Source organism: Corvus kubaryi, unplaced genomic scaffold, assembly GCF_017639235.1.
Source record: "Corvus kubaryi isolate FWS band 111438036 unplaced genomic scaffold, C.kubaryi_AGA036_p1.0 split1-131, whole genome shotgun sequence".
Classification (NCBI taxonomy): domain Eukaryota; kingdom Metazoa; phylum Chordata; class Aves; order Passeriformes; family Corvidae; genus Corvus; species Corvus kubaryi.
Window position 1 is genome coordinate 6133988 of NW_024582073.1, and position 25621 is coordinate 6159608.

The 25621-nt window shown below is 36.2% G+C and overlaps 1 protein-coding gene across 5 annotated transcripts in view; it reads left to right on the forward strand.

The window, feature by feature from the left end:
* The window catches only part of CORIN (corin, serine peptidase), a 126186-nt gene that overhangs the window by 79683 nt on the left and 20882 nt on the right, over positions 1–25621 (forward strand). For all 5 annotated transcript variants that reach the window (XM_042053614.1, XM_042053613.1, XM_042053617.1 and 2 more), the window contains 8 exons: positions 238–354; positions 3675–3773; positions 8291–8522; positions 12506–12651; positions 13403–13510; positions 17726–17839; positions 19348–19458; positions 20174–20303. In XM_042053614.1, the coding sequence (XP_041909548.1) occupies positions 238–354; positions 3675–3773; positions 8291–8522; positions 12506–12651; positions 13403–13510; positions 17726–17839; positions 19348–19458; positions 20174–20303 (1057 nt within the window). The remainder of the gene's footprint in view (positions 1–237; positions 355–3674; positions 3774–8290; positions 8523–12505; positions 12652–13402; positions 13511–17725; positions 17840–19347; positions 19459–20173; positions 20304–25621) is intronic.

Sequence of the window (25621 nt, forward strand, 5' to 3'; positions counted from 1 at the left end):
TGCTGGTAATACCTGGCATTCATGTTTTCAGTCTCAGTAGTTAAAGACCAGCGCAACTGTGGCTATTGAAAAATTAGCTGACACCGAATGAGAAATGCCTCGTGATCTTCAGTGCTAAGCAGTGTTGTCAGCTCCTCCTAAAATAACTTCAGTATGATGTTCAAATATAAGGCAGAGCTTCATTAAGCTAAATTGATCAGAATATTGTCTTTTTTAATATTGTTTTTTTCTCTCTAGCATGTCACAGTCAGGGTCTGGTGGAGTGCCGAAATGGGCAGTGCATTCCTAGTGCATTCCAGTGTGATGGAGATAATGACTGTAAAGATGGAAGTGATGAAGAAAACTGCAGTGAAAGTAATTATATGCCTCATTTTACTCTTCTTACTAAACCTACCATTGACTTCTATGTTCTGCAGTACCTTTAGCTGAAGCTGTCTGATAAATAACTTTCTTTGCCTTTCAAGTAACACTTGCTAAGGCTGGTTGGTGTGTGGCTTCACACAGGCATTTGTAAGCAGACTTCTTTTAGTACTTAAAAATATAAAAAAAGATGAAGAAGTGGTGATATTTAGCATAGTATTTATTTTTCTTATGCAATCAGCTGTTACTTGAAATACATTATTTGGAGCAATGAGAATCTACTATTACAGGAATTGGTGTCTTCTGAGGAGGAATTTTCTCATTTAAATCCTTTTTTTTAAAATCAGAACCTGGGAATCAAAGAAAGAATGTTTTTGTAAGTAAACTAATAATTTAGTGTGACTAAGGGAAAATATATGATGATGTAAGTTTTCACAGCTACTTGATAGCTGTCTTATGATGGACTCTGTGAGAGAAGAGGAAACTGTGCGATGTCTTGAGCCCCAAAACATGGTTTCCCTAATACACTTAGAAAGCAATGTCATCGTGTTATGATGATTTCAACATCTGAAGGTATTTTTCCCATGTAATTCTCTTATTTCTGGTAAGGTATAGGTTCAGATTGCAGCCTTTCCTTCAATGCAAGAATTATTAATGTATTTCTTTTATGAATCTTATTTTAAAGATATTAAAATAGTTAACTTTATGTAGAAAGCTAGTGCTGGCAGATGTAATGGTAATAGGACAGGCTATTTAATTCTTATTAGAGTAGAAAAGACCTGTTATCATAAGATAAATACACAGTGTGATTATATGAGCCTCATTTCTTTAGGAAACCAGTCTAAAAGAAATCCTTTCATAAGCATGGTACTCAGTCCCTTCTGTTCATAGAAAATTCTTGGGATCTTCCTACTCCAATTTAAATACCTCCATTCCAAAAATAACTGAGAAGCTGAAACACAGAAATAATCAATATTTTTCTTCACTATTAATGTTGACATTATAAAAAGGTCTTCCATGGAATATCTTCTAGTTCTGACTGTGGCAATCTAAAAACCCAGAAACAAGTTTTTGTCCTCAGTTCTGACTGTACACTTGCACAAAATGTTCAGTTTTTATTCTTCTTTATTGATGTCCAAGCTCAGTCTTATTCTATGATTTCTTTTATCCTCCATTTCTCTTGCATTATGTGGGCTAAAAGTCAGTGATGTGTTTTGTTTTCACTGCTTTTTTTCCCTTTTGATGTTGAAGCAATGGTTAAAAATATTTTTTTGTATGATGAACAGGTTTAGGTTAAAACAGTCAAGCAGTAGTATGGGGTGATAATTATGTAGTCAGTGATCTCACTACATGCTAAAAGATCTTTCTGCTTGGCATTAAACTGCAGAGGTTTTAAATACAGACATTTTCCTTGTTTGTATTATTAATTCTTCAATGTGCAAAAATTCTATCCAGTATTTTGCAGTATTGTTTAGAGCAAAATTCTTTCTTTATGCAACCATATGCCATCCATCCTAATTTGCATGGGAATATGTTGGCAGAATTTGGACTTCATTCATCTTTAGTTCCTTGCAAAGTCCATGTAAAAGCAAGGCAGAATTCTTGTTGTAACTTACTATTGTATTTCTTATATATTTTGTTGCTTCCAGCAAGTGCAAAAAATGCGGTAGGACATTCACTTATTACAAAGACTTCTCTGCTCTACAAAAAAAAAAAAAAAATTTGGATATGTCTATCAGAGTCAGTGAAGTTAGGGCTAACACGGTCAGGAATATTAGTTTTGTTACTAACACGGTAAATATGTGATATCAGCATAGAAATTTGAGGTCAAGGTGCAGTGACTTCCCCTTGCCTGTATAAGGATACAGGGACCTTGTGTGCTAGCACAAGTATATACATTCAGAGATTACAAATGACTTGCTTCATCTTTGTCTGGATGAGAAAAGTGGTCTCCTTCACTACATACCTTAAGGAAATTTAAGGTATAGTATCTATCTATGAGTACTGCTCTTATTAATTTTGTGGCAATAGAAATCTAATATAGATGTACTCATGGCTGCTTCTCTTCAAAAGACAGGGTAGAGTGTTTGTAGAAATTCATCATTATTTGTGCTAGGATCAAAAGAATCTACATTGTAGCACAGGGATTTTTAAAGTGTTGATAAACTGTTCCATTGTGGGATAGGAAGGAGTTGGAGCAAACTTTAAAAATAATTTTAATGTAAATATTTGGGATAGCTTTAGAAGTCAAAAGGCTTTCCCTACCTTTCAAGTTCCGTTTTGCAATCAGATGCAACTGTAAAATAAGATGGTCAATTGCTATAGCAAAGAAATTACCTCTATTGCTTCCATATATAAAATGTATGAAAGGAACTAAATCCACATAATTATGATATGATATGAAAAAATCATCAGTTCCTTTAGACAAGATTGTTGTCAAGGTTGTTGAAATTAGATCTTTCTTCAACACCTTCTGTATGCCCAATGGAGGGAAGAATGATTAATGTTCGTGGGCAGTAGTGCAATACAAACACTAAGTAATCAGGGTAATAAGCTGTTTTAAATAGGATAAGATGATAAACACCACCTATTTGGTCTGTCTGTACAGAATAGTAAACTAAATGACTGATATTACACATGGAAGAGAGAATTTAATGGTTTGGAAAGGAGTCATCACAACTATGAGAAAGAGAGAAGGCCAGGGATTTGTCAGATAAAGTAACTACCCAGGTAGTGTGCTCAGAAACTTGTGATGAAGTGCTGGTTTTATTTATTCTGAAGTCCATCATTAGGACCATAGCATTTTTGGATTTCTTTCTGATGTCTGTTTTTTAACCAGTCAAAGGAGGACAATACAGTTCTGGCGACCTTTCTTCAGGATGTCTTATTGTCAACCAAAAACACCATAAAATGAGAAGCAGATCAACTGAATGGCATTGAATAATAATTCACAGAGGGTATTCTCTTTCAGCTAGGGCCTATTGTTCTTTCTGAAATGTGATTTACATGACTTTTCGTAGTCTGCTTGAGTGTCGTGGTAAATGTCTTTCAGAGATCCATACCTCTCATTCAAAAACTGGGATGTAAGTTTTTTATATTGAACAGAGGGGTAAAAAAAATGAGATCTGGACAGTGTTGCACACTCTTCTTCCTTACACCACATCGTTACTGCACTTGAAATGCTGTTGGGTACTTACTGAACTATGTAAAGGAAATACTTAATTTTTATGTAAACACTGTACTTTCTCATCACACTCCAGTCGTTTTTATTAGTCTGGTAAATAATTTGAAAAGTACATTTCTATTTCCCTCAGATCAAACCCTCTGTCAGGAGGGAGACCAGAGGTGCTCTTCCTGCCCTGATCCCTGTGGAGCTTCTCCCTGTGAGATAAGAAACAGCCAGGCAAACTGCAGTAAGTAGGTCATGTGCTTCACACTGTCACTCTTTTAGGGTGTTTTAGATTATAATGAGGATGCAGGCTAGGACAAGGTAAATAATAATTTAATCTTCTAGCTAATGCACATGTCTAATGATTAAGCTTTGAAAAGGGCAATGTTGAAACAAATGTGTCATCAAAACTCTTGGTTATTGATGTACTAGGATTTATAACGTTTGACATTGAGGTATTTTAACTTTCTCTTCTATGAATTTTTTATATTTTCTTCATGGCTGTTTACTGTTGCACTTTTTCTTAACATTTAGTGACATTCAGTCTCTATGTAAAGTAAACAGAATAATGTAAGTGTAAAGCAGAAGATACTGATTTATTTTCAAAATATAAAAAACCCCATGTCACTGTATTTAGTAGTCAGGAGAACTTCTGGACTTTATGAAGGAATTAATTTGGTATTAAAACTGGAAAAAATAATTATTCTTCTGACTAATATATGTTGTAGAGGATCAGGGTTTTCAACTCTCTGTACCCTCATATCTGTGCACTCTACTATACCACTCCATGCAAGGTTCCTGTACTAATTGTGTGCTTGCTTCTGAATAGCTGTTTTTGCTCAATTGTGCATTGCAGCAACGTGAACAGGTAATCAATAGAAAGATATTTGTCTATGTTTTGAAAGTGGAGCAGAACTGTATTAAAAATTACTGAAAATTAATTAAAACTTAGTGCTGTGTTAATACAATCACATCAATTCAGGTCACCTTGACACATGGGCAGACTTGGCTTCACTTACAGACTATTTCTACACAATTCATATGTAATTGTTTTGTGTTGCAGTTATCTCTGCAAGGTATGCTTTGATACTATATGGTAGCTTGTGTGGATAATGTTATTCCATTTAGAATGGGATGGACATAGGAAGGTCAACTAGTCCAAACTCCATATTCCCTCTAGAGTTGTGACTATCACCTTCAACTGTTTGAGACACCACTCATTCTGGGGCCTTTAGATGCTGCTAAAGTAAAGCTGTAATATACTTTATAAAGCATAAATGCTTTACATGTGCTTCTATCAATGCTTTGTGTTTGTGTTGTGTATCAATGCTATGTTTTTGTGAAGGAATAATCTTATGTACCATGTTTAGCATTAGAAGGAAGTTAGGTAACACCTTTGGTCAACAAGCCCAAACTCCTGATCAAATCAGTGCCAATTAAGTTGTGTTGCCCATAAACTTGTGCAGCTGAGCAGCTCTGTCCTTAAAGACAGAGATTCCACAGTCATTCTGAGAGGTCTGTTTTACTGTTAGGGCACTTCCATCGTAAAAACCTATTTTCCATGCAGAAAATTGGAATTCTCTCGTGTCTTTTGCCTCTCATCCTATCCCTGCATGCTTCAAAGGGTCTGGTTCCATCTGATTTACACCTTCCGACTAACTGCTACAAGCACTAAGATCTCCCCTTAAAGATGATCTTTAAGGCTTCTTCCAACCCAAGCCACTCTATGGTTTTATGATTTTTGACATGTAATATTTGAATTCTAAAGCAATGTTCCTATGCCGTATTATGAGAAATCCAGCAGCTTTTTGGTGAAGATGTTTCCTCAAAATATTATGGGCAACTCTCTGTAGTTCTTAGCAGGAGTAACACATAACCTGAACTAGTCTTCTGGATCATCTCTCTTTCTCCTTTTCTGGTCCAGTGAATATTTAATTTTTCATACACAATGGAACAGCAAGACAATTTGGGAGAGATTTTTCTTACGTAACATCTGGAATTACTATTGTCTTTTATTCATATTGTTTTCGCTCTTCGTATTTTGACCAGAGTTCTTTCGTCTTTGGTAAGAAATGAGAATTCTCATGGAAAATTTCAGTTTTGACAAAGCAGTGCTTTTTGGCCCGGATAACTATTTGGTTGAAAAACTCCAAAGCATAGGCCACATTTCCCAGTATTAAATATGATGGATGTTTTCCATATGTGATAATATCTGATTGGTTTAGGCTGGTATTGTAATGTATTTACAACATTTTTAGGATAACAGAATGAATATCTGAAGGGACAGTGTGAAGAAGACAGGGCTCAGTGACAGGATCGGAGGCAATTGGCACAAAATGAAACACAGGAGCCTAATGAAGCTCTGACCATGAGCACTTTTTTTACTGCAAGTAAAGATTGTCCAGAATGGTTGTAGAGACTCCAATGGATAGAGCAAGTTAGCAATAAACACAGGAAGATATTAAATCCAGGCATAGTCTATGTGGTAATGTCTTGGTTTGTGGGTTTTTTTGTTGGCTTGATTTTTTATTTAGTTGTTTTGTTTGTTTGCTTGCTTTTCTAAAATTTAGGATAAAAGATGCAATGAATTTTATTCCTTGTTCCCCACTCACCAGGTTGCACCCCTATGTATTATAAGAAAGGGAGTAGCAGGACCTCTTAAACTGTAGGACAAACTCAGAAGGAAAGACTAACCTTTGGGTTACTTGAAATGATTCAGATGTTCCCCTGGAGCATATGTTCTGTATATTACCTTGTGGATTGTTGGGAATTGTCTGTGACAGTCAACAATATTATTTTCAAAGCTACAATGACACTTCTGTGCATAACATAGTAGAAGCTTTCTAAACGCAGAGTGAAAATGATAATCATATTGAAAACATGTAAAAAGCAAGCCTCCAGTGGCATTTCAGTGGACTAGAATTTCTTCCAGAATTCACTGAAACCCCTATAAATACGAGGCGTAATAAAAGAGAATGGTATATGTGCATTTCAACTCTTTAATCTTGAATAATGTTACATTATACAAACACTTAGAATATTGCATGTACTTTTGTGTTCATCCTGAAATATTGATGAACATGTAAAGTTCTGTACACATCAAAGAAAGATGTTTCCTAGCCAAAATCAAAAGATGAGCCCAAACTGATCTGGGCATCTCAGGCAAAAGTGTGGAAGGACAAGGGTGGTTCATCATGAAGAGAAGGAAATAGCAGTAATGTGAGGAGAATTGTTAAAGTCATTGAACCTCATATACCCCAAAGATGTGACTAAGTGGTTTTAGGCAACAGAAATAGTTCAGTGCTGGTAGTATGGCAGGATTTAGCAGTGAGGAAAAGCTGGATATAAAATGAGCTTTTCATGATCATCAGATTAGAGGTAAATAGTAAAAGAAGTTATAACAGCAAATGCCACACCATGAGAGTGCCCAGTTCTGCTGACCAGCTGAATAATTGACTGTTGGATCTTCTTTCAGCTTCCTCTCAAAGATACAGCTATGGGATGACACAGTTGCCACACTGTACTAGCAACTGATGCTGGAAACTGGCTAGCAGAGAATATTAATCATATTAAGCTATTTTTGCTCCCAGAATAGGGAAATGTATGCATTTTTTTTTTACTTTTGAATAGTATACTTTTTTGTAGAAAACTTTCTCATATATCCAGAGTAAATAAGTTTAAATAATTCCACAATCACCTCATTGCCAAAAAAAAGTTGAATTTCAGTCTGAATTGAAGTGAAATTCTCTCTGTAGTTTTCTGTTATGGTGGAAAATTGAAAAATAAGTATTTCTGAATACCAATTTGAGGAGAAATACAAAAGCTATACAAGTTTTAAAAATCCAAAATACTTGGCTAGTTCACAATTTGTTGTGATAAACCCCAAAAAGTTGGAAGATTTTTGAACATATCTATAATATCTATAATCATATGGACTTGTAGCTGTTGCATCTGTTTTGTCTCCGCTTAGCATTCTCTTTTGTTATTAGCTATGTCTTACCTGAATTAAATTATTAACATGTAGACTGTCTCTTGCTCAATGCTTGTGCAATACATAACCTAATTACATAACCTAATTGTCCCCATTCTTCCTTCAGATCTTGGTATTTAAAAAGCAAAAGAAAAAAAAAAGCAAAAAAAAAAAAAGCAGCAAATCCTGGCTTCTGTTTTCTGTACAGAGAATTTGTGAAGTCTCTGTCACTAGAGATTTTTTAAGACCTGACTGTATAAAGCCTTGAGAAAGCTGGTCAGTCCTCAGAGCTGACCAAGCTTTGATCAGGGCATTGGAGTAGAGACCTCTTGAGATCCTTTCCAACCCAAGGTATCCAATGGTTCCTGTCTTCTTAATTTTGGCAATTGCCCCGTCAATGGTAGCGTAGTAGGTACACCAGTGGGAAGTGTGTTGCTGTACAGTACAGGAGTTCTTGAAAATCATCAGAATCTTGACTTGAAAAGAAGAAATCTATTTTTAGAGGATGGTTTATTGTACCACCTTGAAGTTAAGATTTAGCTCAGAAAGTTAATGAATATTAATAAGGAAATAAAAGTATCTTAATGGGTTATGAGGTAGGCAGAATTCAGACCCGCCTTTACTGTTATGAATAGGCTCGTAAGGGATCTCTAACTCTGGAACTTGTAGTTTCTGAAGCCTGAGACGTATCCCTGACTGATAAATTTGTTAAATATGTATGTAATTACTTCTTCTGTATTTAATTTAATCTCACATCGTTTGTGGTTCTGTTTGTTTTCTTTCTGTGAAAGGTCAGTGTGAACCAATTACTCTGGAACTTTGTATGAACTTGCCTTACAACTATACTTATTACCCAAACTACCTGGGCCACAGGACACAGAAGGAAGCCTCTATCAGCTGGGAGTCTTCTCTTTTCCCAGCTTTGGTTCAGACCAACTGCTACAAGTACCTGATGTTTTTTGCCTGTACAATCTTAGTACCAAAATGTGACCCCCATACAAATCAGCGGATCCCCCCTTGCAGGTACTATACTAAACCATATTTCATTTAATTCTTGACTTTGTCTGTCATAGTACTTTTCCCCAATTTTATGCTTTCTTTGAAAATGCCAAAAATTTTGCTTTGGAATTGCACAGGAAAAGGCTGCTTCTGACCAGCATGCCCAGGTCCCTCTCTGCAGGGCTGCTCTCCAGTTTGTGCCTGGTGCTACTCCATCCTAGGTGCAGATTCAGGCATTTGTTCTTGTTAAATTTCATGCCCTTGATGGTTGCCTAATTGAAAGAACTGTTGTCCCTTGAGACTCAATACCATCTCTTGGTTTTGTATAATCAGCAAACTTGCTAATGATGCACTAAAGTGCTGCATCGAGACCATTGATAAATTTGCTGAACAGGACAGGCCCTGCAATTGAGCCCAGAGGAGCAGCACAGCTGACCAGTCACCAGCCAGATGTAGCCCTGTTTGCCAGGATCCTTCAGCCAGTTTTTCACCCAGTGCTCTGTGAACCTGCTCACTCCACTGTTGAGCAAGGTGACAAGAAGGATGCTGTTAGCTTTATATGAAGTACTTTCCATTTCTGTGTGTTTGATTAGAATTGTGCCACTATAAAGATTGCTTAAACATAGAATCAGTTAATTTAATTTGGAACATTAACATTTTGTAATAGTTCCTTGCATTAGTACATTACTTGGTGCAAAGACCTATCCAAATGCTCAAAAAGCCCTGAGATTTTAATGAATGTTTACTTTTCTAAATTAGGAGTGCCACATCATTCTGAATTCCAGGCTAACTTACATTTTCATCTTGTCAGATTAACTATTTCACCATCCTCACTGAGTAAAATCACTGTGCTTTGTTCGAAAGAGACTGTGTTCTGTAGATCTCATGGCTTTGTTAGCGGCAGTTGTTGCAGGTTAGGAGATCTAATAGACCTGAACAACAGGCAGAGCTCTTTCAGCTACTAGCTGCTAGAGCCTTCTCATTCTGTATTTCTGCCTTTTTTGTTGGGCCTACCTTGACAGTATTGATCAATTAACATCTTCTGTATTGAAAGAAAAGTGCATTGAAAATTGCAGTACACATCCTAAAATTTCTTACCACGTGATATTGTTGGCAAATAGGTAATGGTTCTTTGTCTAGTGATGTGCTTTTTAGTGCAAGGCAAGAACCTTGGCAACCACAAGGAAGTTTATGAATATACTGTTAAATTCTCACATAGGAACCTAATGGGAAAGAAAATATTGCATATAGGATAGCTGCAAAGTTACAGTTTGCTAGTTTGAAAATCAAAGTGTTTTCTTTTAAGAAAGCAGTATAACAAGTAAAAATTGGACTAACTTATTCTAATGTAGAGGGACGTTAAGTTAAATTATCAGCTCTTTACTGTCATACCAAGCTAAAAAATTTTAGGAAGTATCATGATACAGTTGAATAATCTTGAAATTTAAAGTATTAAACAGATGAAGAGGAACTTACAGAACGTGTAGAACAATTTAACTTGATAGGAACCTCTGAAAGTCATCTGGTCCAGCTTCCTGCTCAAAACAGGGTAACATCAAATTTAGATGAAATTGAATATACAACATAAAACTTCAAATCGTAGGATTCAAAACTCTACTTGTACAATAGTTTTTAGGTTTCGCTTTTATGTTAGATCACAAATAGTGTTTTTATTAGGAAGGGAGACCTTTGAAGATCCCACTAGATTCTACTATTATCTGCTTAACAATAAGATTTTAGGAAGAATTCCAGGTAAACATATAATGTAAAAGATACAAAAGTTTTAGAAATTAAAACAAAAATAACCTCATACCAATAAAAATTAAATTAATTTGATATGTCAATATAATGATAAACCTACTTTACAATTCGAAGGTCCGAGATGACAAAATGTTACGTTGTCAGCACAGAAATGATATTCTGAGAATCTGCTGCTGACTTTCAAAACAACTGCCCTCTTGTTCAAATATATCAGTGGTTTGTTGAGCTTAACAGGACATATGTATTGTTTTACCTGTCTTTTCCTGTAAATATGAATGAGTTCAGCTAATGCAGTTTTTCAGTGGTGTGCTTTTTAAGTCAAAGTGTGCTTTCCAACCATGAATTGCACATTAATGTTATAATTCTAGGTCTACTATAATACAAACTTATTGGAGATGCATTCGATTTTTTTTTTTGGTACAGGCACATGGATCTGTTTTTTTCATTCCAGGAGGTTTATAGCTAAATTATTTTAACTCTACTGCCCCTGTATGAAACAGCTGTCCCCGCTTTGCAAGGCTTTTTGTTGCCTTTGTGTTAGTTTGGCTGTCATGCATTGTTTTTTAGCTGTAACAGTCTTCATACAGTTTTATTCAAAGTAAAGAAGACAGGTAAAGAGATTTTTTGGAAAGAACTGAATTTATTTATAACATTCATTGGTATGTATGTTTTCAATTTACGTATCAATTTTCATTGATATGTATGTTTTCAGTTTCTGAACAATATTCTTCAGCTCTGATAAGGCGTTGATAATATTACTCCAGGCCTACTTTGAGGATTAAATAGATTCTAATTCTTTCACCACAGACAGATGACTAAATGACTTATAATGCATTAGAAAAGGTCAGCTTTGACCAAAGATCTAAATGTGCAGAAAACATAGGGCGGAAGCAGCTTAGATGTCTCTGCTATATTATCATATTTTTGTTGTGGGTTTTGTTTTATGTCATTGCAAAATAAAAATTCTGGCATTCAGAAATCTGAGGTTATAAAGTAGTGTCAGTCAACCTTTTTGATATTGAGGAGGATCTAAAAGGGAAGAGAGAGTCTGTAACATGGTTGGCTAACATCATTCCATTTCTTCTGGTTGCGCAACTCTCTGGTGAATTGTTTGGTGCAGAAAAACATTGACTCTTCTTAATCTAATTCCTCAAAACAAAATTAAATTTGGGAGGATTAATACTGTATAATTTTCCCAAAAACACATAAAAGAATTAATCCCATATGAATTTTTTTTGTTTGTTTTGGTCACAGAATTTTCCAAAGCTAATTGCAGGAAAATAAAAAAGTTCCATTAGTCAAAAGGTCAAAGGAAAATGAGTGGAATAAAAGGCCTTTCATGAAAGGAGTATCTCTTCCATGAAAGGAGCGTATCTAGAAAAAGGATATGTAAATATGAATCAAATTAAGGCAAGCTAAAAGTGACATGAAAGGAAAAAAAAAAGGGTGGGATCCTTTGGTTGAATATTTTTCAACCTACAGCTAGGACCCAAGGCAAAAGTAGTGGCTAAATGTTTAAAACATTAGGGGACTTTTCCTTTATGCATTTTCTCTTTGTAATTTTGAAGCATTTGACAGTGCATATTTTGAGAGACATGATGGATGATTTTCAATCTCAGTGGATTGAATGAATTTTGCATAGTGAGTCCCATCTTCTATATGGTTAAAAAAAAAGCTGCTGAAGGACTGTATTCATGCCTTTTCCTGATGCGATAAAAACTTCTGTTGGTCTAAGTGACAACAGCCTTAAGACTGGGTTAGTCTGTGCTTTGCTTTTTTGTAAGTTTTAATTTTATTGAACTCCTTGGGGAGTTATTCACTCTTTTGTTTGACGGTTTAAATATTTTGTCCTTCTGAAACCACATGGTTTCTGTGGTAACATAATCAGAAGAGCTAGCATTTCACTAGTACAAAATGTGTTTGGTTTTTTTTCCCTGAAGGAGAGCAGTTAGTGCTTCTTAAAAAACATTCACTGCCATCTCTTACAGAGGAGAGCATGTTTGTAAACAGTTATATTAGTTATTATTAGCCTATTTATAACATAACTGCATAACAGTAACTTAAAATAACATTTCAACAGTACCATTCTTTGATGTATGTATTTTTTTCATATTAAAACATCTGTTTAACTGATCTTTTTCTTGATCTTCATCTTTAACTTTGGCTAGGATTATTAACTTCTAGTATCTGGGAATTTTGAAGACATTCACTCAGTTACTTGGTGCAATTCTGCTTTGTCTCCTCAGGACATTATGTGTACAATCTAAGGAGCGCTGTGAGGCTGTGCTTGGGATTGTAGGTTTGCAGTGGCCAGAAGATACAGACTGCACTCAGTTTCCGGATGAGAACTCAGACAACCAAACTTGTCTAACACCAGATGAAGATGTAGAAGGTATCTCCTATACGTATAAGCAAATTAAAGATTTAAATGGGTTCCCAAAGTCGCTGGTGTTTGGTTTTTTCATACTTCCTCTTTAAATTATAATATTTGAGCTGTGAAAATTATTCCAAACTGAGTTGCCCTACTCAGCCATGCTGGTCTCTTGGCTTCTTTGCTGGGTTTCTTGCTCCTGGGGATTGCTACCTTTTGCGCTCAATGAGAGTTCCTTAAAGATCTGCCAGCTCTGTTCCACTCCTTTGTCCCAAAATGGTACTGTGAGATGAGGCAGAAACAATGAAAGGGCTAATTAGTGGAAATTTATACTTGGTTTTATTAGTTCAAATAGACACATAATTCTCAATCTCTTCTTTGTCTGGTATTTATTTATTTGTTTATTTATTTATTTATTTTAATCCTGGGGATTTCTCATACTTATTTCAATGCATAACACAACACCACAATGGTGAGGAGCATAGCTAGGAAATTCATACCCATGGTCTAGACAGTGTATGCCAGTGATTTGGCAAAGCAATGACATTTGACAGAGGGCAACATGTGAGGGAGAGCTCTGGAAAATATTGCTGGACCACATTCCCAGTGCAATTGTTAAGAGTCTCGCCTGATACATAGTTCCAGTCTCACGAGCTTTCTACCTGTGTCATTTACCCTTCTGAAATAGCCCCTGTGATAAGTAAGTGCCCATGTCATGATTAAGCTTTTATCTTATGGAGTCCTGTTTCTCCCTGCTTGTTGTCATTGACAGAATGCTCACCCAGTCACTTCAAGTGCCGTTCTGGGAGGTGCGTCCTGGCTTCCAGAAGATGTGATGGTCAAGCTGACTGTGAGGATGATAGTGATGAGGATGGCTGTGGTAAATAAATTCAATGAGTTGGAATGGAGAGTAGCTGCAGCATTAGAAAATTAGCTTTGTCTTTCATTCAGTTACTTGAATTGTAGCATGACAGTTCAGAGAATAAGCCCCTTTTTTTGTATTTTTTTGTAAAAATATTTTTAAAAGTATTGGGATTTTTTAAAGACAGTATCAGTAAAAATACTATAGCAAGAATGCTTCTTAATCAACGTGAATATAGTTTATTGATCATTTAAATTCTGATAACCATACTCTGGCATGTTTGAGTGTTCATTAAATAATCAAGCTAAGAAAAATTCTGCAGATTTAGTTCTTTTCATATTGCTGAAGGTTTTACTGCTCTAAAATGTAACTCCCTGGCAGATTAAATCTTGAATCTGTAAATGTAGTTTTAAATTTATACATGGTAGTGTTCTTGTTATGATGTATAGACAAAAGATATCATTATAATGTATTGTGTTGCTGAAGTGGATTCTGCATGTTTTTTCAGGTTGGTCAACCTCATGTTACAAGTACAAGCATAAACCCTCAAAGTTATTCTCCAATATGAGAGTTTCTGAGTTTTTGTATAGATGCTTTTGACTTTTAACTTAAGGGGATATATTGAGCTTGAGAATAATCAAGAAATCTCTTGGTCACTATGTATCCTTGTACATGCTGGCAGGAGGGTTTTCAGGAGAAGGGAGTTCTAAATATTTCTTGATTGACAGAGGTGTAGCCTTCAGGGAGATCTGCATGAAGGCCTGGCATCCCTAGGGGCAATGAGAAAAATTATACATCACTAAGGATTTAGAGAAGAGGTGTGCATATGAGCAAAGGATTGGAAAACATTCCAGCACCGTAGGGCTGAGGTGCACAACCCATTTATTTTTTTTAAACTGAGGACAGGTTAAGAGGGAAGCAGAGTTTATGTGAGCAAAAAAACTGTGGCAATAAGAGAACTTCTACTCAGAGACAATAAAATAAAATCCAACACCAGAAAGCTAAAGCTAGGCTAAAATTTAAGCTTGGCAGCCATATAAAATACTTCTTTTAAAAAGCAGATTGTTTTAATGTTTTCAGTAACCAAAGGGTTATTTATCACCAATGCGTGTGATGTATTCTCAGTCTCTGAGAGTTTCCAGATCATGTTTATATTCTCTCTCCTCTTTCTTTCTTTCTCTTCCCCCACCCATGTAAAAATGAAATAAAGGAATAAAAGGATATGCTCTCTGAAATACAATTTATTACTAGGTCATTCTCTTGTTTGGATTATAAAGGAAAGTCAGAGCTGATGATCACAGTGACTCTTTCAGAGTTTGACAGGTCTTTACTTTTGAATCAATTGTCTCAGTTGTCCTCCCTGCCAAATATTATTTGTTGCCACCAATTTTGAACTCCTTAGAAAACTAATTGTTATGTGTCTTTTAGGATAATTTTTTTCTCCTAGACATTAACATATGAAATATTGTTCTAATATCTAACATTCATTTCTCGAGTGGAACTCTTTCTCTAAAGTCTAGACAGAATGTCACACGCGATCAGCAGCATTCTTATCAGTTTCTATAAATATGGAAGACTGTATCAGCTAGGAAATTACCTCTGTCAGAATGACATTACTTTGACCAGGGCTAATACTGTTACTGAAGAACAAAAAGTCCTTGTAGAGCTCCAGAAGTAACTCTGACTTATTCATATTCCATGTATGCAGGACAAAATCAAAACTTGATGATCTTTCCATGTGTGAATGGCTAGCTCAAATTTTGTTAGCTTTATCCTTTGTAATTGGTTTTATAACATTAAAAACCACTGAATGTTTAATTTGAAACCCTTGTATCTGAAGTGCTTTAAATGACAGACTTGTAACAACTTTACAGTGCAAGGTGAAGGAGGCTGAAAAAAGACTAGTTACAGCTTTCTTGTGCTTGAACTACTCTGGCCAAAAACTGTAAGTTAGAAGCACCCAAAGGGACCAAGGTATACTCTAGCCATGCAGAGTAGAGCTGTATTCAGCACCCATTGTCTCTTTCTGTTAGCAATCCCTGTCATACTTTCACATGGTCTTTGTGAAAGGAAATCTCAGCCATGCAATTGCAGTGAAATCCTAAGACTTTAGTCCCATTTAGACTGGGATTTGGGGAGAAAATTTGACTGAGATTACTGGAAGTGAGACTTCTGAGTGCAGTGAAGTGTAGGGAAGGTAATTTCCAAAAAATATTATTATGAACGATGTCATGTGAGTTTATGGTATTAAATATACTTGGTTGTAATTGATTGTATTAAATTGCTGGCTGCTGAACAATGCCTTTGGCAGGGAACAGAAGAGGGTCCTACACCTACTAAAGAAATTGAGGACATAACATTCAAAACCTATACTCTCTTCCACTGTTTTCTGGAATCTGAGTTCTAATCTGTAGTACTTTAGGTGAGAGAAAAATGGTGATGGTCTTAACGTTAATGATTTAATGATAATTGCATGGAAAATGTATATGTGAATAACAATTGGTAACTTCCTTCCTATTATGAAGATCCTATATGAAACCATAGCTGTTGTCAAACTGTATTTTTGGGCTGGGGGTAATGTGCATATAGACAAGTTTTCCTACTTCCACTTTCACTTTCCTTTCATTGAATTAAAAGTGCATGTCACAAAAATAATTAGAGATGAAATATAAATACTCCAAATGGTACATGGTCTCTACCAACAAAACAGTGTATTTGAACACTGAATTCAGAAAGTAGTGAATTTTTGATAGGGAATTGTCTCTGTATTTCTGTAAGTGATTAGTTTTGGAGAGTTGTGGTACACTTCACAGTGTAACACTGTAATGTGTGATGAAGAGTAAAGACAAACGTATTTAATGAATTGTAAAGAATCTGCTAAAAAATTGCAAGGTTCGTCGATTATGGGGGATTTAAGCTTTTTTATTTTATATTCATATCAAACTCCTAACATGACATTCCTTGTTCTATATAAGAGTAGAGATTTTCTTTGGTTTCAATTAATTTTTCATTAATAGTTATCACAAATATTGTCAAGAAGGAGACCTGGAAAGTGGTGATACCCAAGAAAGTTCTTTGATCATGAGGAATTAGTTTCAAGGGTTAAGGCTCTTTATTTCTCTATGCTTTAACATTTATTTACATGGATTTTCAAGTCTAAACAAAATCAAGCACCCCACACATCCAGGTACAGTTAAAACCTGAATAGACTTTTCCAATAATCCAGTAGAGATTCTCTGGTTCATATTTGTCAAATATGTACTTCTGAATTAAAACTTATTGGAAACAATAGATTTGCTTGGTAACTTACTGCTGATTTGCTGTCATAGTTCCAGGTCCAGGCAAAGAGAGGTGCTGCTTTAAGTGCTGTTTGTAAATTTATACCTGAACTATTTGCATTTATGAGCATCAGGGCTATCACTTGAATTTGCACTGAGATTAAAATGAAAAGTATCTTCTGCAGAAGAGGCCAAACAAGGCAATCAAATAATCTGGTTTAGTCAGGACAGCACGTCATTTTTACAGCTTCTTTTAAAATCAGTGTCAGACATGCAGGACATTAATATGTCAAAGTATTTAAACAGGTATCACAATGAAATATTTTATTAGTTGATGGAAATAAAAAGTGGAATAAAACCAGAGAAAACTCCTTTCTAAAATGTAGCTTGGGCTATTCTTAATTTCCTCTAGCTGACCAACAGGAATTTTACTGTCAAAACACTTTGACATAATTTTGTAAAGATTTCTTCTCTTTCTATGTTTCATTGTGATTCTGTGTTAGATTCTGTCTCAGCATTGCCAGAAAAAAAAGTATGTATTTCTACACTGTTTCATGGAGATTCCATGCTTTTATAGGATTTGCTTTTGAACGACCAAGGAATTTCTACAGACTTCAGGATTAGAAAAGTTCTTATATTACTAGTAAATGTATTTCAAGAATAGTGGTGTATGGGTTTTGAGCTAATTGAGCTAATGCCTAAACCATTAGTTATAGGTATGTGTAGCATAATACAATTATTATTTAAAATCACTGAAGTATTATGAAGTGTTATAATATTTAGACCCATTTATCAAGTGTGCACTGTGCCAATCTTATTTCCATTTCTTCATTAGTAACTATTCTTGGTATATTTTAAGTGAAAATATTATGTGAGTTTCAGGACTTTTAAGGAAAAAAACAGTTGATTCGATATTGCATGCAAGTGTTTCAGAAGTGTGCTTCTCTGCCTCCAGGTTGTAGAGAAAGGGGTCTTTGGGAATGTCCTTTGAAGAAGCTGTGCATCAAACACACTATGATCTGTGATGGTTTCCCAGACTGCCCCGACATGATGGATGAAAAGAATTGCTGTAAGGACTCATGTGGTTTTTTACTCCCTTAAAGGGCTGATCACATTTTTGGGATGTTGGGGGGCAAAATAAATGAAAGTAGAATATTTTATGTTTTCTGTAGGCAGAAAGATTTAGTGATTCCCTCAGTTTCCTTTTCAGTTTTTCTATGGCACCAATTTCTCTCTTTCCTCGTCTTGTGTCCTTTGTTGTTCACATCCTTGGACCCTTGATCTCTGTTTGGTCACTCTTGTCCTCTCTTGTTCTTTTCTTCTCTTTCTCCCTCCTTGTTCTTGTGCCTTTGTACTTCTTTTCTTTATTCCTTGTAGATTTTTTAACTTCTTTTCCCAAGTTTCCTCAGCTTCATTTTATACAGGCATAGCTGCTCACTGCTCTTTTTTTTCTTGATTTCTCCTTGATTTTCCTTCTGATCTGTTTTTTGGTAAATTTCATATGTCTCTCATCTTTATTTAGTTTCTTTTTGATTGACATTTCTTAGATTCTGTTTCCTTTCTTGGCTCCACAGATTTCTTCTATAATCCAAACTGTGGTAACAATTAAGATACAAAACTTATGGTACGCTGATGGCATGGGCATACTGTCCATGTGCACAGTGTAAGTCTGCTCAAAGTGCTGGCAGAAAGATCAGAGGTAGGCAGCACTGCCTGCTCTATCTGTATGGTTTTCACTGTAGAGTACACTTTTTGTACTCGTGTTGCAAATAAATGCTTGGATTGTATGGCAGTACAAATGCTGTACATCAGCCAAACATGGGCACAACTGAATGCAGCTGCCTTCCATGCATTTGCTCCTTCTCTGCCCTCCCTCAGGTCTCAGAATTCCCTAATGATGGGGTTTATAGAAGCTGGAAGTGTGTTAGCGAGGAAGGTCCTGTACTGCTACACACCTGCCTTTTGGAAGGGAGAGCTAAAAGTCATTTGCAAATGGAAGGTCTTGTGCTTCCCATACTGAACAGACTCTGGAAATCCGTATGTGAGGATGCCAGCCAGCAACCAACTGTGAACTGGAACATGTCTATCAGTACAGCAGTTCTGCACCTCTAAATAAAAATAATTATATAATTTTGAATAGCAAAGTTGAATTCAAAAATCAATATATAATTGCTGTGGATGAGAGGAAATAGATATTCATTGTAGCAAAACCATGAAGAATCCAACAAATTTGGATCAGCTAAAAAGCATGGAACAGTATTTTCACTTACAGCTTCTGAGGGGCTTAGACAGGTTACATATAACAAGACCACAAATGATACTAAGTAATCACAGATCTTGCATTTCCAGACACTCTTCTTTACCTCTGAGTTGCAATGCCCTCTGCCACTGCATGAAAGCAACCACCTTCTGCCCCAGTGGTATCCATGCTGAATTTTGTTGCAAATCTCTTTCAGTTACTTGTTCCATAAATCTGATCTGCGCCTACCTTCACCCTCCTTCTCAATTTTTCATCTCAGTGTGAATTGCACTTTGATTGTGTCTTTCTCAGGAGGAAGCATGTTTTTGTTTTTGCAGCATTTTGTAAAGAGAGTGAACTTGAATGTGCCAACCATGAATGTGTGCCACGTGAACTCTGGTGTGATGGGCAGGCAGATTGCAGTGACAGCTCAGATGAATGGGACTGTGGTAAGTTTCTGCTGTGGGGTGCCTCAAAGTGATGTTTGGGTGATGGTAGTAATCACTGGTGATTTAATTTAGAATACAGTGGTGGAGAGGCACTCCTTCTATTAGCAAAGAGAAGACTGGGGTGAGGCTGGGAAAGTATGCAAGGAAGTGGCAAAAGAGAAGGCCAAAAGCTCACTGTGAAGTGTCACAGTGCAAAGATATAAGAAAAGTGATATGGCAAGAAAATGTGTAGATGATGTGTGAAATCTGGAAAGTACTGTGGATAGAGGAGAGATTAAGAAGATGTTGAGAGTTGGAGGGACCTTTTGAGAATCTTTTTTGCATGTAATAAAAGCAGTTCTTGAACTTTTATACACAGATTAAGAGAGAAGAAATGGTGATGATCTTTCTATCTAGATTCTCTAAATAGATTAAGGCTATAAAAACTAAGGCTATCAGCAGCCTATGTGAATCTGTGCTGGTGAATTAGAAGTGTTCAGGTTTATTCCTACCCTCAAAGTATCTTTGCTGTTCAGTGTCTCATGCTGTTCAGTCTTAGCAAGGTTCTGATAGCCACACTTGCCTTGGTTTTAAATTGCATGGCTGTTCAGCCTGTAAAACTAGGAAAAGTGCCAGCAACTTGGAAAACTCTTGAATGTAGTTGTGTGTTTTCTGTTTGCCATTTATAAAACTACTTGAAATAATATTGAAGTTTTCCTCCTTTTTTTCTTTCCAGTTACACTGGCTAAAAACACCAATTCCTTGATGTTCCTGACTGTTCACAAGTCAGCTGCTGATAATCATGTTTGTGCTGATGAGTGGCAAGAGAACTTAAGCCAGCTGGCCTGCAATCAGATGGGTTTAGGGTAAGGTCAGTAGTTTGTAGCTTTGATGAATTTCTTAGGACAATTGGAGTGCTGGAGTTATATGTGAATGATCATTGTTCACTGCAATGTTAGACCTAGTGTGGAAATGGTTCACAGAGAAAAGAGGTAGTGAAATTTTGGGAACTATGGCAGGAATAGAATTTCACTAAAATCGAGTCACTTTCACCACTTTATAAACATTGCATGATTGTTACTAAAAGAGTGTTTTGAAACAATAATGGTGTTTTGCCAAGTCTCAATATTTGAACTTGCAATTATTGCTGAGACTCAGAATTGTTTGGCAATATAATACTCTGTTCCTTCCTAAAGAATTAAAGCAGACTGAGGAAACACAGGAACAATTATCTTCATTTATTTGCATTTTGCAGTAAATAATGTGAGTTAGACAAGTGAATGTATTTAACTTGGGCATCTCTGAACAACAAATTGTTAAAGAGAGAGCTTTCTGTGTGGAACTCAGAAAAAGAAATAGCCTCTATGTGTCTTTCTTATTGCATGCACACTAAATTGTGGAATATTTGATTCAAAATATAACTGTTGGATAAAAAACAAGTTAATCTGCTCTGATATTCACAGCTGTGTCCTACTAGGAAGAGGCAAATCTGATGGTATATAAGGATACCTTTTGTCAGAGTCTGACCCCCAAACTGAATGACCAAGTGTCTTTTCTGTTTGCCTTTCAGCACTACACATATTGACATGCATGTTCTTTGTACCTTTCTCAAAGTACACAGGAGGATAAAGACCCTGGGTTAGGGAGTCTGCACTTAATTTATTGTCTTGCACTGCAGGGACACTTGACATCAGTTCTAACAGATGTCCCGAATTCAAGACCATCTGTAAATGGACTGCTGGCCATTCCAACATACAACAATTTTATACTCCTCTATCTAGTTTATTGTATCTAAATAATATTTGCATTATCTTTATGCTTTGGCTTTATTTAGCATCCTAATAAAGCTTAAACTCCTTTGATTCTTTCAGAAATAGTTATTGATTTTACAACTACTTTGTTGTCTAAGAACAAAGCAATGGTCTTAACATTAAGAATGTTTTTCTTCTTCATAATTCAGTTTTTTAGAAGCATAGAATATACTGAGTTGGAAAGGACCCATCAGTGTCTTTGAGTCCAACTCCTACAAGGACACCCCAACAATCACAACATGTGCCAGAGAACGTTGTCCAAATGCTTCTTGAACTCAGACAGGCTTGGTGCTGTAACCACTGCCCTGGGGAGCCTGTTCCAGTGCTGAACCCTCCTTTGGGTGAAAAACCTTTCCCTGTTACCTAACCTAAACCTCCCCTGACACAGCTTCATACCATTCCCTTGAGTCCTGTCACTGGTCACAAGAGTGAAGAGATCAGTGTCTGCCCCGCTGCTTCCCCTCACAAGGAAGTTGTAGCAGACTCTCTGCAGTGAGGTCTCCCCTCAGTCTCCTCTGGACTGAACAAACCAAGTGACCTCAGACACTCCTCATATGGCTTCCCTTCCAGTCCCTTCACTATCCTCATGGCCCTCCTTTGGATGCTCTCTAACAGTTTAATATCTTTCTTATACTGTGGCACCCAGAACTTCCCCCAGCACTCGAGGTGAGGCCGCCCCAGTGCAGAGCAGAGCGGGACAATCCCCTCCCTTGCCCGGCTGGCGATGCTGTGCCTGATGCCCCCCAGGACATGGTTGGCCCTCCTGGGTGGCAGGGCTCTGCTGACTCACATTCACCTTGCCGTTGGTCCTGACATAAAATTTGTTTCTCTTTCCTATGATGCTTGCTGCTAGGAAAACGAAAAGGTATTAAACTATCACAAGACCTCTGATTCCCCCCTTTTTTCAGAGGTGTGCCTAGGCTGAAATCAGCATGAGTAGAAACTGATACCTTCCTGCTTCTTCACTGATGCTTGCTAACAGATTTTACAAATCCTGCACTTTTAAGAAATGGAGGAGACAAAAATGATTCTTAAATCTCACAAATCCATTTTCTAACAGGGTGACATATTCTACAAATCAATTTTTCTACAAGATCTTTTTAGTAGTGACAGGTAATTTTGTGAAGGGCAGTGGGAAATTCCACTTCAAATCTGAAGTCTACAACTTCAGTTTGACTCCGATAATAATTTCTAATTCTTTCTTGCAGTGCTTCAGAAAACCAGACTAGCATTTGTCTTTCCTTTCTTAGTGCCTGATTTTGTCAATCACCTGAAGCTTGATTTACTTAGCTATTCTCCAAGTTTTTGTGAAATGGCACTGCCAAAAATACAGTAAATCAGCTTTGAAGAGCTGTAAGAAAAACAAAGATTAAAATGCATTACCAGAACTGATTTCCAAAAGGACTAATATGAGTAATACAGTTATTTAATTATTTTGTTAACATTGCAAAGGGATTCAGTGAAAATGTCACAGAGAGTAACATTTTCCATATGGTGGAATGGAAGACTGGATAACTGGAGTTTCATGCCACTGTGAAATCTGATCTGAAGCCATGAACTTCAAGTCATCTGTTGGCATTTATGTCCCGCATACATTATTGATTTGACTTATAACAAGAATGGCTGAATGTGAGGTTGATGACATTGGTGTTTTTAATAAGCTCTTTCTAGTCACCATTGAGGGTACTGGTAAATTAGGCTGTATATTGCACAGAACTCAAATAATGATAAAACTCCTCCTTTTTGCCTTTTAAAAAAAGTAATAAATAAATATAACGTATTTCACACAGTGCTTTTTTGCAAGTATTCCCAATGTGAGCAACTTCATTTTACTCCTTCAGAAAATAAAAGCTGTGAATATACAAATCCTGTCCACATTAGAGCACACTACAGAACCACTCAGTTTTTTGGCTGTGCAGATTTCTTCAATAATAACTTACAGCAGCACTTGATTTTGATTTAACAATTCTCTTGTTTATTCTTAGAGAAAAATAATGCATGTGAGATATCAAAGTGAAGATTTACTAATGCCTTAGACCAGGAATTACAATGAATGGGAGCATATGGCATTTTTATTTTCTGTAAAGCTCTGCAAACTATTTTTCATAACTGTCTGGTGCTTTGCCAAATAAAAATTCCCAATTGCTATATAATGTGATAATGTTTAAAATATAAAGGCAATGTTTCTAACAGCTTTTGGATATTTTAGTTATTTAAAAACAACAGCTATTTTAATACTTTAGGCTAAATTAATCTCAAAAAACCAAATGAAGATAATTAAATAGTGGGTAAAATTAGGTTAATTTAACTGATAGTGGTAACATATTTTACAGAATATCAGTCTGTCTGGAATATATAAGCCTTGAGTCTGAAGCAACATAAAAGTTTATTCTATTCTGCCCATTTCACAAAAATGCAAGCAATTTTCCTGGCTTTTTGCCAATTCTAATTCCACAGACGATGTGGTTTTCCAGTTTTTCACAACACAACTCACGGAATGTGTTGTGTGGTCACATGAAACTGCAAGTTTCAAGCATTGTCTGAAAGACTTTGGGCTGATGATGGCTGTTGCTCAAGTTATGCAGTGTGTATTCCTAGCAGTTCTTACATTTTCCTCTAGTACAAAAAAATGTTAAATATGAAGTAAGCCTTTGTTTGTAATGCTAAGAACTTAATGGGAATGCTCAAGCCTTAAGGTTCACAGTTTAAAACTGGATGGGACTATCACCTAATCTCAGTGCCTCTTCATGTCAGGACATATAAGTTTATTCAGAGACTTCTGACTGAGTCCCAGATTTCAATACAGTGAATTTAAATGCAGTCTCTGGCAATTAGTTTTTCTGTTAACACAGGTAGACAACAGAACAGCAGTCAGTCTCACATCTGTCCTGGTGTGTGCTAGAGGCTTTGCTGCTGAAGATGGGCATACTGTGGAGGTTCAGAACATTATGTTGGAAGAATGTATTTTGTCGTGTATTTTGTTCAGTTGAAGAAACCCGCTTTCATATACTTGGAAGTCCACGTTCTTTGTTGATGAAATGGTGATCATAAAAGCATGGTCTGGTCAGCTCTAAAATTTGATAAAGGCAGTAGTGGAGTTGTTCTGTCATTCTGTGAAAATATAGTGGAATGACTTGTCTTTCTTAGCTGCACTAGGGTGATATAGCAAATATAATAAACTTCAGGAGCTTGTACCCAGCAGAGTAAAGGGAATTTTAGTTCACCTACTTGTTCTAGTCTAGCAATATCAGCATAAAATCACAGCAGTCTACCAAATTACTTGTTTTTAAAAATTTACCATTATCTCTTCTTGTGACTGCTGCTCCCTTTCTTGGAGGCTGTGTCACTGGTGATCCACTGAAACAGGTAGCTCCTTTTCCTTTTTTCCTCTGCTGTAGCATCTGCTGTGAGTGTATTTGTGAAAGGGAAGGGCAAGTCTCTCATTGCTGCCTGGCCTTTTGTCTTTCCTGGTACTTTTTCACTCTATGTCTTTGGTATAAAGATCTTTAATATTTGACAACTGAGCAGCCAAGCTGCTGGATGAACAATCTCTCGTTTTTACATGATCTAATTTGGTGTTTTTATTACTCTGTAACTATTTCTGCAACAGGAATAATGGAAGCTCAGCTTGATGACTTATTTTCTTAAAAAATGTAACAGAAACAAAACCCAGAATCCTTCTGTCATACCCGCATAATAAATTTGAACTTCTGAATGAAAAATTTTCTCCAAGAATAAACATGACATTTAGGGAAACAAATTTCATGCCAAAGAGGAAGTATTTGAACTCATTAATTCAATCTAGATTTCTAGACCCATTCAACAGAATGTTACATACTCTTAACTTACCTTGAATCTGTTCATGTTGTCCATGGCCACAGTGTTCTATTAATCCTGTAAATGATGTAGAAAGATAGCAAATTTTTCACATTTCATTTATTTTTTCAAGAACAGCAACTAATAACTTATTACTGAAATTTACTGAAAATAAAGCTATGGTACATGTGGAAGGCTGTTTTAGTAAATTTGAGCAATAATAAGCCAATGTTAAAATATGTAGACTTTATTCACTGTTTTAGAGTTGTGTTAGATTTAAATCTGATATGTCTCATCTTTCATGTACATACATAGTTTAAAATATAATAATTTGGATAAGGGTTTTTCCAGAGAAATTTCAAACTTATAATTCCTGACAAATTGTGACAATTTCTTCAAATAGTCATTAAGCATGTGGTCAGTCCCCTCATCTAACACTTTCTAGCTCCATGATTGGCTATTTTGTTTTCTTTTAAAGTAAAATGATAATACTTATTCATAACTTTAGTATCTCAAACAGCCTTGGAGCTGTTGGAATGTGCTTCTGGGTAATTGGC